The following is a 15912-nucleotide window of genomic DNA, read 5'->3' as shown; positions in this document are numbered from 1 at the left end:
GTTGGCAAGAGACAACTTAGATAAAGCATGGATGTGCAAGTACTGCCATGAGGGCTGCCCTCATATCACTGCTGGAAGATAAAAAAAATAAAACAAAACCTCAAACCAAGCCCCCAGAGGCCAGAAGGCAACCACGAACAGAGAGGCTACTGAACAAGCTGAGAGAACTGCCCCAGCAGAGGCAAACGTATCTGGAAAAATCCACTTTGCCAATAAAAATCAGAGATACCTTTGCCCAGCGCAGCACACACAGCTGGGAAGGAGAGCACGGCTGCCGGCGGCACAAAGCGCGGCGCTCCAGCCTGCAGCCGGAGAGGGCCGGGGAGGCAGCACCGCGCCGAGGCAGACGGGATCTACATCAACACTTATCAGTTCAGCCTTCGCATTCGCCGATTAAGTTCTCTTGGCACCGAGCAATTGTACGTGTCCTCGGACCACCTTCCTCTCCCCCCTGCGCCGCCTCCCGCAGCTGCAGCCCAGCCCCGCTCTGGTTGCTGGGTATTCTGATCAGAGCGTCAGGCTGGGGTGACATTGTCCCCTCCTGAAGCGGGCTGGTAAGCGCCTGCAAGCCCGCTCATTTTATTCACTGCACAAGCACGTTTCCAACTGGGATAATCTCCATTAAACCATCTGCGCTCCCATCTTCGCTCGGCCCGCGCCCGCTGGGCTGCCTGCGATACTGCAGCATCTGCGAACCGGCGCGAGCGGATGCCGCGTCCCTTTCCCAATCAGCTCAAAAACCAACCGAGACTCAGACAGAACAGATGCACCTGGTGGCTCTGACACGCCACGGAGCCAGGCTACCAGGAATACCTGTGCCAGTGCCTCTTCTGAAAGGCATACGGCTCCCCCTGAGAATTTAAGCCGTTTCCTTTCTTTCCCGGGAAGGCTCCCTGCCCCAAACTGCCAGGAGAGGAAGGCTGAGCAGAGAGGTTTTAGCTACGACGGCTGCCCTGGTGCAGAAGAGAAGTGCTGTTTGCCAGGTCATGAAGGCATTTTGGATCAGACACTCTGAATGGCTGCTGATCCCCAGGATTTAATCTCTTATTTATCTCAGTATCTGCTTTCTAGAAACAGGGACTATCATGTCACGTCCCTACAGTGCTGCAGCAGAAAGACAAGGAAGTGTTATGACGAGAGATCTGAAACTTAAACCCACTGCCCTTCCCCACAGCCTGCACAGAAGACGTCCAGCTGACCTCACGGAAAGCACGAGAGAGCGACTGCGCTGAAGCAGAGTTCACCACGGAGAGAACTTGACCCTGTCCTCAGCACTGCCACCGAGACAGCCAAGGGACTCGGGAGTCACTTCAGCTGTCGAGGACACGACAGCGTGGTGACAATCTGAAGCCAAGATAGAAAGTCATCGATCTGCTTTCCCTGTAAGCGGTGCCTGCCTTCAACAAGGTCGCTGGGCCGTCTAACGCTCGCCTTTATTCCAGCCCATTGGCCCTGCGCGGTCTTACCCCACGGCCACAGAACAGCACAGCAAAGCTCACCATTGAAACCTCCCAGGACTCCTACGGTCCAAGAGAGGAGGCAAATATTTGCAGCAGGTGATGGGACAGGAGCAAAACGGAAAATAAAATAAAAATAAAAATCTATTTCAGTATTTCCTGCACTTGCCTTCACTCATTTGTTTTGCAAGCCTTTATTTTCCAAGGCAATTTACAAACAAGAAGCAAGATATCCATTTGTTCAGACAAAGGTTAATAGGGGCCCAGTGGTCTCCAAAGACTCTGCAGTCACACTTAGGTGTGAAATTCTGGAGCAGCAATAAAGATGCTGCACAGACAATCAAGTCTCAAGAGAAGAATTCAATCTGTCTAAATATCCTCATTATGTACATAGTTTTCAGCTACGATTCACAGTGATCAGAGCAGAGACGGCTTCCAGAGGCCTTTCTGGACAATACACCGTGAAATAGGATTTTTACATCAGTCATTATTCCCCTCTCCACCCCCAGCTCCAAGAGTCAATGTTTGAAACGCTTTTTGTTGAAAAGAAGACACAGCATTGGGAGAGAGAGTCGACAGGAGGAAGGCAGCACAGATCTTTGGCAGAACGGTGGCACTTGGCACGAGAGAGCTCCCATTGGCACCATTTTCCCAGAAAACCTCAAATAGATTATCTCTCCTAGTAGTCCAAAAAAAGACTTTCTGTGGGGCCATGCACAGACCAAGAAATACAGCGCTACATCCACAGACCTGCTTCGCTGCAATGGGCAAGAAGTTTCAGCTATGTCTGCTCACCTGGCTCCTAAAAAAGTCATTTAAACCTAAATACAGTTCTAAGACGAGGAGAGAAAACTAGAAGGACAAAAGGGCTGATCCAAAAACTCAGCTGCTTTCTTTTGGGATCACAGTGTCCATCTGTCCCCTTGCCACAGGGGAACTTAGCCTGCAAAAAGAGACCTTGTTTGTCCACTGAAACGTGGAACCTGAATTATTCCAACAAGCAAGAATTCAAAAAAGAAAAATTTAAGAAAACAGAGCAAGTTCTCTCAGAGTATGACCCCCTGGGACCAAGAGAACAGCTCTGCTCTTGATGCATTTCACCCCTCCTCACTTTCATGTTGCCTTTTCTCCTTCAGACAGGAAGGTTTCAGCTTTTCTGCCATGTTCAAGACTGCATTTCTACACACAAGAAGCTTGGACAAAATTTGTGGAGATAGTTACAGGGTTTTGCTAGTCCTTTTTTGGCTTGAAATCAAGTGACTTCCTGCTCCTGCCCTCCCATCCCCAGGTTTCTCTCAGAAAAATAAGAGCTTTAACTACTAGTCCCTAGCTGTCCCCATTGCAAACAGGACAGGGAGGGGAAAATATTCACCAGCACAGCCACCTCAGGGCAGCCCAGACTTGAAGATGGTGCCAGTGCTGTGGGCCTGAATGTTTTATAGATTATTACATCTCTCGTCCTTCTCCAGGGACATCATCATCATTTTTGTTTTCTGGAGACTAAACACACATGGGTCAAGCAGGGAGTGGGACCGCAGAGCTGGAAATGGAACAGATCTTGATTTACTCCCATTGTCATCCAGGAAGAAGCGTTGGAGACTTCAACAAACCCCCACAACTCAGAGGTGATGCTGACACCCAGCAGCCTCCTGAACAGTGACTGTGGGATGCTCAACCTTCCAGTAACTCACCACAGAGCCGCACGATCCCCCACAAACAATCCCTCCCTACTTCTAAGGGGGAGCAGAAAAAAGCATTGAAACCCTCATTTCAATTACTGAGGAGCAAGGGAGGATTAACCACTACCAAAGACTTTGCAGATATTTGTTCTCCAAATCCACAAGAGGAGACAAGCAGAGGGAAAAGCTCCTTTGGGAGTTATGTACACAGAAGACAAGTCTAATGCTTACACAGTCTTAATTTTTTAATTTTTCAAGTCCTAACAACAATTATCTTCATGAATTATAGACATAATATCTCAGAGACGCAGGCAGTAATTAATGCATGTCTGCCTTTTCTGACTAGCTCCTTCTGCTGGGTCAGGGAGAGTTATTGAAATTCAGGAAAGAAATCTTCAATCTTCTAGAAGTTTTAAAGAAACAGACCAAGAGACAATTTAATAACGCAATAATATTTCTCTTAAATAATTAACTAGGCTTTGACATTCGTTAATATTGCTGAGGCCCAGCTCTTACTCCTGCAATAACGCTGGAACAAGTGCACTCAGGGATATGATCTACTGCAGGTCCAGAATGTACTAAACTGCAAAATTGCTTCAGATAGTCTTTAACCCTGAATTTCTCAGCACACACACACAGAGCTACCATCACTCTTTTTTTTGTTTAAATTCTCACTGAGACCCTTAACAGAAGCCACAGTACGCAGCACTTCCATACCTCCCCGTTCTCATTTTGCCCTGCTGACATCTGTCTCCAGGTACGGGTGTTCAGCTCTCCCCAAGCTCAAGAGAAGCAGTGTTTATCATCCTCTGGGAGAAACCTTGATTTCACAGCAGAACCATAGCACGGTAATAGATGCAATAGACAACCCTAAACTAGACAGAAAGCTATTACTAAAGCAGCGCATAGCACTGGATGTTGTTTAAGCGGGGTGTTTCCATCATCTCTCAAAAAGCAGATTCTCCTGCAGCATAAACAATTTTATTCACATAAAGAATGCACTCAGGACAGCTTAATACACTCGAGTGTATTGACAACAATTACATCAAAGCAAGAATTACTTAGCCACCCACTGAAAAAAACCACACCCTTTTGACATGGACATATCACCTGCTTAAGCAATATAAAACTACAGAACAGGAAGGACAGAACTCTGCTTAAACTCAAAATCGCAAAGTTTATTCTAATAGCCACCACACTGAAACATAGCCACGTCACCAAGAATAGAGAGGGGATATTTGGCCAAAAAAGCTCAGATCGAACCAAAAGCATCGCACCTCTGTTGCTCATTTGAGCCACATCATCCCTACAGGAGAGAGTCCCTACCCAGTAGAAGTTTAAATGGAAGAAATGGTCATCCCAGTTTCCGAAACTCACCAGATAGAGCCTGTAAGCATCAATCCGTCGAATCGGTCCCCAGCACCTGTCTGTGTCGTTATACTTCGTGCCGTCTCCAACACTGCAAGAATGGTTGCCAGTGGCACTGCTGGGAAAGGAGGGAGAAACAAAAGGCAGTAATTAACTCCTAGCAGATGTCTTCCCCTCTCTGGCATTCAAGAAAGGAACAGTCAGAGACCTGAACTGCTCGTTCTTCTCTTTCCTCCCTGAATGCTGCCCCCCACCTCATGTTTTCTAGACTTTGTAACCGAGCGAGACACTGCGTGACGTACACTTAAAGGCAAGTTCTTGAATTCCCTGCAGTTATTTACAAGTTAGGTCGTTTGGTCACTTAGGCTAGCAAGTTTAGGTCATACACAGATCATTGAGGTTTTCTTTTTCCAAGTCAGGAGTCCAAATCCAGCCCAGCCCAGATTTCATCAAACAGATCTCTTTTTTAATCTGGTTTTTTTCAGAGAGGAACTGGTCTCAGCCCAGACCTAAGTCCATGTCATGTCACCACTCACCAGTCACAAACGTGATAAGCATCACACCTCTCAGCTCTTACCCAAAGAGACAGAAAAGCTAAAATATCGCACAGGGTATGGCAATCAAACTATTGAGCAACAAGTCCCATATCTGCAAGGTGCTGAAGCTGGGAGTACTTCACACTTGAGGACTCATCTGAAATCAGGTCAGCTAGTTCCAGGCAGGCAGGAGGCACTCGGGTGGGGAATATAAAACTTCACCTCCCCACCCACAAGTGATGAGCTGTCCTTGAGTCACTCCTCCACTCCGTTTTTCAGAAAGCAGAGCTGATCCCAGACAGACTTATCACCCCATCTAATCCAAAAGTCTGCTCTCTTCCTCAGCACAAGGCCCGCAGCAGTAAGCTCACTTAGCTCACTTACCAGGTCACTTGCATGAGAGAGACCGGTACAGCTGCTGCGTAGATTGCCAGGTCTCCATAGAGGTAGACGATTATGCAGAAATAGAAGAGGTTGACACCCACTGCAGGAAAAGGAGATATTGTACAGACAGCAAAGCACACAGGGACCCTTGAACTCCGCACTTCAAACACACTCAATTTTTCCAAGGTCTTAAATCAGCATGTGCCTCTGTAGTTTACTTCCTTCCCAAGGGTCACATCAGCAGCTTCAAGAACTTCACCACGGCGCAGGAAGCGATGGGACACGCGGTGCCTCAGAGCTCAGCTCTGTCTCCTCCAGCACCCGGCCCTGGCACTAGGACCTTCGCTCCAGCCCGTCCTCCAGCTGCTGGCCAGGACCAACAGGTCTCACAGATTCATCTGCCAGCTGAAGCTGTCAGCTTGGAACAGCCACAGGCAAACATCTAGCTGATGCTCACAGACTCGGTGTGAGCACAGTTTGACAGGGAAATGAAGAGAGAAGATGCTTTTAGTCTCCACTGATTCCAAACCCGCTGCTTGTAAACCTGCAGGACCTTCCCATCAGGATTTTGGTCCCACAGAGCCCCAGTTCCACAGGGCTGAAATGGAACTACTTCCAGAGATTCCTCACATCAACAACTTGAGACAACAAAGCTTTAAAACTCTCTTTCTCTTACCCTACTGCCACAATGTACGCTGCTTCTGCCTCATCCTCTTTTCTTGGGTGTTTTTTTTTCTTTAAAAGTTTGCCCTGCCTTCACCTACGAGATTAAAAGTCTTACACAAGTTAACTGGGTGCACAGAACAGTCTTACTGGGGTGCAACAAGACACTTCTGCGGAGGGCTAAAATCTGTGGGGATAAATAAATACTTGATCAGATCCCAGGATTCTTCTCTTCCACACAAGCCAGTATAAATCTCACCAAGAAAAAAAACAAACTGGAATATAATTTAGTCCAGACAAGCGAGCTAAACAGGAAAAAAAAAAAAAAGCTTCAGATTTGTTTCATTTAGGAAGTTGATATTGAAGGAAAACAGCTCAAGGAACCTGCTCATACTCTCAAGTTGCGATGCCACCTGATGCTTAATCCTAACGCAGGCTGGGTAAATCAATTCTCCTCTCCCAGCCTCCCATGTGACAAATACCAAACAAGAATGGAATTACTGCAGGAACGTGGAGTAATATTTCCACAGCGCTTGCATGCCCTGAAGTTTTACTGTGTTTTGCCATCACACTGCCCCTGGACCTCTGGATGTCAGGACACATTAATAGGCATCCTCCTTCGTTTAAATAAATTATTCAAAATGCTGAGCCTACTTAGCATAAATCATTCCTGAAAAACAGGCTGTATTGGGAAAGCAGCAAGAAAACTTCCCTCCTTCTGAAAGCAGCACACTAGAGCTGTTCCTGGCTTGTCTAGGCAGACAAATGGAGATCTTACAGAAATTGTCAGATCATTTCATATAGTTCCCCCTTGTTTTCTTCCCCTCTAAAAGATTTAAAATTGCTTCGCAGCTGAAGAGTTTCTGCATTATTCTCAAGATGGCAACAGTCTACCCACTAGTCTTCTCCAGTTTCTCACTAAAAAGGGTTTAAGCTTTTAACAAATACCCGACACAGCAGAGAAGCTGCAAGACAAACCAAGCCCAGGACTACATAGACTTGGACATCAATTCTGTTTTGGGGTCTGCTACTGATTTCAGGCCTCAGGTATACGCCCCACCCCACCCCCCAAAAAAAATAAAAATAAGGCTAATGCCACCAGTTAAGCCCCAGCAGCACCACCAGGTACCCACCAGCTCACACCATATCCCCATCCCAGTGCCAGCTTCTCTGTCTGTGGGAAGTCCAGGTAACCCTCCTCTCCCAAACTCATCCTCTTGAAGGCAGAAAGACTTTAACATCAGTTCTTTTATAAACTGCTACTGATCCTCCCTGATCAATACTTTCATTACTGGACACAAAACAGGGCAAGGGAAAAAAAAATAAAAATCCATGACTTCCTCTGAGGAAACAGCATGACAGATGTGCCTAGAATCCATTATTGCAATAAATGACTGCTCAGTCCCAGAAGAAAGCACCCAACATTGCAAATTAAAAAAAAAAAAAAAGACAAGAAAGCAGTTCTTTAGAGCCAGCTCTTCTGAAAGAGCACACAGACCCTTCACAGCCTAAACTTAAGTCAGCTCCCTTTAAGAAAGCAGACAGTCTGAAATTGAGATTTATCCCCAGATTACCTCCCAGGACTGCAGATTTAACTCCTGTCAGATTACTGAAAACAAAAATCAGTCAAGAGAAAGGAGCAGAGAACTCACTAGAAATCAGAGGCTTGGAGGTCTATTGCAAAGCTTTCCCCAGTTTTCCCCTCTGAAGGCTGTAAAAGCCCTCCAGACACCTGAGGTTTGGATCCGCGCTTCACGTATCGTGAGCAAAAACAAATCCCAGACATCGGCCTGCTGTGAAACCGCAGAGGCTGCTGCTTGGAGCCAGGACTTCGCGAGCGTGGTCCAGTTTCTCAGCACTTGACAGGAGCAACTGGTCACTGAGCAGCTGCCCGCACTGACGGCCTTTCCGCGCCACCACCAGAAGGAAGCGCCTCAGCAGGGACCTGCAGGGGAAGGTTCTTCTCTGCAGAGCAGAGGGTGTCTCTGAACTAGGACTCAGCCACAGGAGAGGGCTGGAGCCTCACTGGTGAGCACAGAGGGAGGGAAAGCAGCAAATGAGTTCAGGAGCAACTGGTCACTGAGCAGCTGCCCGCACTGACGGCCTTTCCGCGCCACCACCAGAAGGAAGCGCCTCAGCAGGGACCTGCAGGGGAAGGTTCTTCTCTGCAGAGCAGAGGGTGTCTCTGAACTAGGACTCAGCCACAGGAGAGGGCTGGAGCCTCACTGGTGAGCACAGAGGGAGGGAAAGCAGCAAATGAGTTCCAGCTGCCCCAGACCCTTCGCTGGGTGCACCTCACCTCCTCCTGGAGCCACAAGTTGTTTCAAGCCACGGTGTGCAGCTGTTCCAGCTGCCTTCCTGCAGAGGGATTCATCCCTTTGCGTCGGGCTGAGTAGGTCCTGGGGAGGATCCCTAACACAGAAATCAGATAACTCTGGCTAAAGCAACATTAAGAAGAGGGATTAAGATTTAGATACTAAGCAGTTTATATCACTTTGCCACGCAGTGTGCATCAGTGCCCGGCGGGAGAGAGGACGTGTATTTCCAGCACCCTCTACTGACTGACCAGCGGCCAGCATCAAGGCAGAGAGGTCTAGAAGGCAACTGTCCAGAGCCTGGCTGGCTTTTGGGGGGTCGTTACGTCTCCCCCTGTGAATCTCACGCAAAGCAGCGACCTTCTGGAGCTTGCCTATGGGGGGACTCTGCCTCCTGGCATCCCCCAGCCCTCCTGCAGCCGAGCAGAGCTCTATAGCCGAGCCCTGGTACACGGTGCTCGCTCTCCAAGCGCTTCCCAGATGTTACTCCCCAGAGGATGATCAAGAGACCAGGAAGCGTTCACAGTGTTTTACAGATGGCAAAGCACACAGGGAAGAAAACTTGCCTAAAGTCAGAGCAAGCCAGCACTACCGGTAAGACTAGGAACACACGTTTCCAAGTCTCCAACCTACACGCAGATCACCTCTCCCCTTCCCTGACTAGGAAAGCAGCAGCCTGATCCAAGGTGGATTATTTCGGTAATCCTAAGTGATTTAAATTTACAAAGGCCTAGAAGAGGCGTGCAGGGAAATTAAAAAGGTTTTTCGATTGAACTTTAAAATCAGAAACAATACAGTTCAAAGAATCGTCACTCCTTAAGCCCGGCTGTCCTTCAGAGGCACCAGTCCTACGCTGCCCTGAAGCTGATGTAACGTAGTGGAAAAATCCAGCCCATCACATCTTTGTAAGGTGGCCAGCGAACAAGAGAAAATGTCACTTTCCACAAGGAACGGGGCCTGACAGGCTCAAAGCTGCACAGCTCTACAGTGACTGATGATTCTGAGGCTCTGCCCAGCATTTCAAATGTACCGGTTTACGCGTTTCAGAATACCTAACGCTGCAGTGTGCATTTCCATCACATGCAGCAATGGATATGGCTTTATTGCAGTACACTTACAAGTCTGTTCCCTGACACACACGAGACATTTAAAAAGACAAGACAGCTGCCTATCATATGCACACCAGGGACCCTTTAAGCTGTTCACATCCCAGCAGCTCTCTTGGCGACTCCACAGACAGAAGCAATTCTCAGAAGCTTTCCTCAGAAGTATCTCTCCTTCACACTGTTGTTTACGGGGTTCAGGGGAACCCAAACATCTTACTCTCAAATGCTACAACCAAGATGGAACTAGCAAACACTACAGCTGGGCTCTACTGCTTTAGACAGTGGAGACCACAGGGGACAGATGCAGTTCAGAGTTAGGGTAAGGGCAGTCAGAGAAGGCACTGACTTACCTGTCTCAAGAAACTGGGCCCATAACTGCAGTATTTTGGCCCACCTGACCCATACACTACTTTGTGGAAACACCACACAGGGATAAATATAATCCACAGAGAGAACGAGCGACACTTTTGCGTAGAATCATCCCAAACTCAGGGTGCAAATCCACACGGAGAAGCACACAAACTTAAGGACAAGCCATACCCAACATGCAGGAGGACCTGCAGGGACTTTCAGAAATGTGAATCACTTACCTTTATTGAAGAACATGGAGGCCATCTGGCCCATTTCCACCCTCTCCGTGATTTCGAAGATATTGGGTGAGCCGCGTCTCTCTGCAAGTTGAAAACAAGAAGTGTTTCTATCAGTCACTCCGATAAACCCAGAGGCCAGACTATCTCAAGACACTTGGGAAGCTCCAGTCACAGTTTGAAGGACAGTATGTACGACTGCACAGCTGCAGAGTTGCTGGTCCAATTACTCTGCTGAAGCTAGTTTCAAAGTGTTTTGAAAAGTAAGATGTTCTCACCTTAGTGACCTAGAAGGAAAAGATCCTTATCAGACTGCAGAAGGTGAACTGAATTCTCAATCAGTCTCATTCTGGGGATGTGATCACGTGGAATTAAGGGTGAAATGGACAGAAGAGTCCTGCTCCACTTGCTGGAGCCACTGGGACACTGTCTGCAGAGAACAGCTCTCAGATCCAGTAAAATCATGAACTGGGTACTTACGAACTGACAGGATAGGTCGTGTCTCTGCTCGCTCGTAGCCATCGTGGAGGAGAACATCACTGTCAGATACTCCAGAGGAAGAGTCGTCATCCTCATCATCCTCCTGGAAGAAAAGACAAAGATCACTGCTGAGATATCTGCCACCCCCAGCACAGACTGAGGCACCACCAGTGTCACGGTCTCCCTTCCAGAAACTCAAAGGAAGGTCCCAAACAGGGAGAGGCAGGACATGCAGGCAAAGGCAATACCAGGGATGCTGTGGCAAGCGGAAAGTGGCCCAAGCAGAGCAGGCTGAAGCAAGTGACAGGCTCTGCTGTCCCAGCTGACGTCAGTCACACAACAGTGTCCAAATCACATAGCGATACGTGGCATAAGGAAGTTAGAAACTTCAGGCAGATCTGCAGGGGTGCAGAACTGGTAGAAAAAAATCCAAGCATACATAGTCTTAGGCTGTCTAGCTTCTAACTCCAAGCCACTAACATACAGGCAGGGATCTAAATCAATGCAAACAATTACACCTTGTACCGATCCAGAAAAGCCACATGTTTACAGAAAGGACATACTTCAGGACTGCCCACTGCCTGGGATACAGCCCAAGTGACAGGAAGGACATTCCAGCCTGTCCCATTTAAATGACTCAAGATCAGCAAGGATTTATAGACCTCAGCACACTCCAAACAGCACCAATATATCGGCTGCCACCTTTCCACACTCACTGAGCAGCGCTTCTGGGCAACGAGGCACAATCAGTAAGAAATGTGAACAGCACCAGAGATTTTTCAAAGCAGGAGCAGAAAATCCTGTCTTTAACGAGCAACCCCATGGGGAACTAACAGCCATATTTTATATGGTAAAGTTAAGTACAGCAGAAATTTATTCCTTTAGAGTTCCTAATGAGGCAAGGCAAAGGCACAGAGGAATCTCAGGGAAGTCCTACAGGATAAAAGAAGAAGAGAAAATGGAAAATTAAACCCCGCACGAACCTTGTGTTTCTCCATTCTCTTCCATCGCAGCTGGGCATTTGCAGCGGCCATGGCTTCCACCACGAAGGTCGTAGTCATATAGCTAGAGAAAGACATTCAGCTGATATCAGTAATAGTCAAGACCTGTCACTGAAGGGAAATGGAGAATTATTCCTGTCTGTAGGAACAAACAAAACAAAATAACCCTTTCAGCAGCTCCCCACACACGCTGTGGGGTTGGTACAGTGCTTCTGTTTACTGCTCCCTTCTGTTCTCAAAATTAAGGTGTTCAAGCAGATCACAAAATGCAATAAAATGTAACATGCCTTCAGATATAAGAAGACACTTTAGGTATCTGGAAGGCACCTTCCTAGTGTTTCTGTAGGTTGAAGAAGGCAAGGGGACTCTGCCCTTTGTAAGAAAGCAATCTTCCTTCCTCTTTTTAGGGCCTAGGAAGAGCACAGAACTAGTCTGAAGCTCATCTGTTGAGGCCTGTGGCAGAGGTGCTACAGTCCCTTCATCTTACAAACGGCATCAGAAGCAAAGCAGCAATACAAGACCAAGGAGCAGACCACACATGCATGCAGATACTCTCTGCTGGAGGCCAGGGGAAAAGTGGTCCAGGGAGACAACAAGAGCCACTGACAGAATGAATATGATCTCAGCCAAAACCAGTCCTATAATGAATAAAAAAAATAAAATCAAACCTCAGACCAATCTTATTTAAGGCTTTAAGGTGGTTTCTCACTACTTCAGGAACTGCACCTGCTTATCAAGCTCAAATGAGAGATTAGTTTTGCAGGAATAAAAGCAAGCAGCCCTGTGCTGAGGCCCATGGAGCAATTTCCACCTTGACCCTCCTGGCACTGAAGGGTCCCCAGCAGCCACGAGGAAGTCACAAGCACCAGAATGAAAGCAAGAGAGCAAGGCAGCTCCCAAGGCACGTAGGACTTTGAGCTGCCCTTTCTCAGCTTAATCCAGTGCGGTTTGGGTACGCAGGTTTGGAGGTTGGTGCTCTTCTGCTGACCTTGAAGGACTGTTGGCTGGTGCCAAGTTTCGTATAATGAATTTATGCTTTTAGGCTAACGTATCTAAAAGGAATGGCTTCCAAAGCTCCCGGTGACTGGTACTTCCACAGTTTACATTTTTTGAAGTCTTTGCAGCATGCAGCTTTGAGGTGGGGGACTTACAAGCATCACTACAATCGGCACTGACCGTACAATACCTCTATATAGCAGCATCTATCAGATCCAAAAAGCACTGCCTCCAAACCAAAGGCACATTCCAGCTGACAGAACTGGTTAATGACAAGAAAGGAACTTCTAAAGTCCGTTCTTACAAGCGGCAGGAAGGGATTTTGTTTTATTTTTTTTCAAACCAAGCAAGAAGCAAGCAGGGATTCACAGCCCACCAGAAGACAGCAATTCTATTAATATCTACTTAGACATCAGTGCTGTATCAACAGCCTTCAGCTCCACCTGCTGCTCCAGCAGGGAGGCATCTGGGCAGAAGCTCCTGACGAGCCAGCCTGAAAATCATGGGACCAGCTCCAAGGTCTCGAGAAACAAAGATGTGGGGTGAATAAAACGGGCCCTGCTATACAGTAATTTGTTCTCCTGACACTCTTGCAGCTGCCCAGAGCGTTGCCAGGAGAAAGCTCACACAACCTGCCTGCATTACGCCTGCAAGTCAGAAAGCCAAGAAATGACCCCACGTCACCCACTTCATGTTCAGGGAACCGATCCGCGACGGAGGCAAGCGCGGGATGTATCCACAGTGAGGACGGCTGTCAAAAAAAGGAAGCTGGGAGAAAGGCTCCAGAAGACCCTGGACTGTTCCCATAAGGCAGGCAGCCAGAAAACTCATCCCTCCGAGTAAGGTGCAGAGGCAACACAAGTACAGAGACCAATGCTCAAGCAGCGGAGGAGCAGCATCAGTCAGAAAAGCGACAAAAGTCTCAGCACCGTCCTTAGAGCCCCAATCATCTAACCCCTCCAGCCCTCCAGAGATACGGCTCATGTCCTACCTCATGAACCCCAGGAACATTAGGAGGATGAGGCTGACGAGCCATCCCGCTGTCGCAAAGGCCTTTGGCATGGTCAGGGCTCCCGTTCCCACGATGAGGTTGAACATGTAAACCAGACCAACCTGCAATCACCCACACAAGCCAACGTGAGAGTTTGCAGCTGTCCCAGAGATCATCCAAAGCACCTCACACACATACCGACTTAAACGGAGGGTAATCTTGGAGCAAGCAGGGTGAGAGCAAGTCCATCTCAGAAATAAATGTAAGACGGGGATGGATAACCCAAGAGAACAAAGTGAACGTCAGCAGATTTCTGGAGAAACCGAAATCCCTCTCCATTTTTCTAATTGCTGTGATTTATATATTTTTCCTTCTAACTTTTGAAGTTAAAAAGCACATAAGCTTTTGGGTTGTTTGTTTTCAAATCCACTGCCTTCTACCAAAAGGGTCTACGCTGTGGGTCAGAGTCTCTCCTTGGTTTCTGACCTGAACCTAAGCGGTTATGACTACGTCCACAAGTTACCATTCACAATCTCTTTTTGTTCTTTATTCTTACTCAAGCAGGAAACATCCAAACACAATTCTAATTCAAAGCCTGCTTGCTCTTTTACCAGTAAGCAGCTGAGCACATTCTGAATAGGAGAATTTACTTCTGGAAGGGAAATGATTTTATCCTCTCTGGCAATGAGCTTTTTTCTGCCCAGGGGCAAAAGATAACTGTGCACTTGGCCATGACCTCTCTGGACTGTAAATTTAGCTGAACTCAAGATCAAAAGTTGCCATAAAGTTGGGTTTGGTTTTTTATTGTGGGTTTTTGTTGTTTTTTTTTTTTCAAATGGGTCCAAGTCTCTCCAGAGGAGAGCCAGTAAAAAACTGTGTCTAAGTACATTTTCCTGGGTGTGGAACAATTAACATCAAGAGACCCTGAGGGCACTCCCACCCTTGTTTCATTGACATCCACACATCAAATTCATCTTTGGATGAGTCTCCCAGAACAATGACAAAAAAATCTACCACTGCAGCTTGCAGGAAAATTATTTTCCTTCAGCTGGCAGAGCTGTCATTCCCTGAGCACAACTCCAATGCTCAGGGCCATGACTTACTCTTCAGTGAAGGACTCCCGGAAAAAAACAACCTTGGGTGGTTTTCCTTAACTTTGATCAAGTAGACAGAGAGGAGAACGGTGCCCCTGTGTTCAGTCTGGCCAGAAAACTTCAGGGAAAGAAAAAGTCATAGCTTTTCAGATTAAACTCTAGGAAATTCATGCAACACTAACACAACAACATAAGAGCAGGTGACACTAATCCTTTAGGGTCCAGACGTCCCAGTTCCTTTCTTGTTCTCTATTTTCTCAGTTGTGACCTATTTCTGCAGCCTAATATCCACTTGTTCTAAATTCAATCGTTAACACAGGGATAAAAGTTTTAAAGCATTTGAAAGCCAACACAGATTTCAGGACTGGTTCTATATTTAGCAAGTTCACTTCATTAAAAAAAAAACCAAACCAAAACAAAACAAACAGTGTTTGCAAAGCTCACACTATATGAACACTTGTGGCTATGAAAACCAGTATTTCCAGTAACAGAGGAAAGCAGTAATTGGCTGTGCAGTTTCACAGGACACCACATTACAAGGTAGAAACATCTTGATTGCCGACCTTAAGTGAAGTGGTTTAATATAAATTACTACAACAGCTTCAGGTAAGTAAACTTTATGAAATTCAACAGAAAACTATATGAAGTAAAAAAAAAAAAGGGGGAAGTAAAGCAGAACAGTTTCAATGTCACAACTCACGCTGTTCCTCCTAGCTTCACGTGATAATTTGCATTGATGAAAACGTTAACAAAATGTAAGAAAAGAGGGGAGAAGGATGCGAGCACTGGTGTGGGACATGAAACTCTTTTTAACACTTTTAGAACCATACCTTAAGCAGACATCGTCCCTTGGCATTACACAAAGTGATATGATGTAGAAAACAACCCCAATACCCACAAATACTAAGCATTTTTAAGTACTCTTTGACCTTCACCACTTCTTGAAGCATGGAGGTTCCACGGGGAAGCATAAAATGAAGACACTACACTGGGAGAAGAGGATTTTGAAAAGACTTGTAAACAAAACCCCAAGCCACAGTACTTACATAGGGAGAGTAAAGCTCTCCTGTGTCAGTAATGCCACCAGCCATGGTGAAGACGGTGGGGAAGCTCAGAAAAAAGCAAGGAGGGTGTTTTCAGGAGGGTGCTCTCAACTTCTACTGCCTTTAACCTAGGGAAACAAAGTTGTGTTAGCTTTGTCAGAGAGAGGAGGAACTCAAGAGTCAGCTTTTGTGCACCGGTCTTCAGATATTTG

The 15912-nt window shown here is 46.9% G+C and overlaps 1 protein-coding gene across 1 annotated transcript; it reads right to left on the bottom strand.

Moving 5' to 3' along the window:
* Positions 1–4513: 4513 nt before the first annotated feature.
* Positions 4514–15829, bottom strand: LOC104278405 (transmembrane protein 104-like; the record flags this gene model as incomplete). Its single annotated transcript, XM_009875365.1, has 7 exons — positions 15704–15829; positions 13564–13685; positions 11559–11640; positions 10576–10678; positions 10099–10179; positions 5425–5524; positions 4514–4622 (listed from the first exon to the last, which is right to left on the bottom strand). Coding segments are annotated over exons 1-7 (642 nt in total), but the record flags the coding sequence as incomplete, so codon positions are not given.
* Between the last annotated feature and the right edge of the window lie 83 nt (positions 15830–15912).

This window comes from Apaloderma vittatum, unplaced genomic scaffold (genome assembly GCF_000703405.1).
Source record: "Apaloderma vittatum isolate BGI_N311 unplaced genomic scaffold, ASM70340v1 scaffold40308, whole genome shotgun sequence".
In the NCBI taxonomy this organism is placed as follows: domain Eukaryota; kingdom Metazoa; phylum Chordata; class Aves; order Trogoniformes; family Trogonidae; genus Apaloderma; species Apaloderma vittatum.
This window is presented reverse-complemented; position numbering and strand designations above follow the sequence as displayed.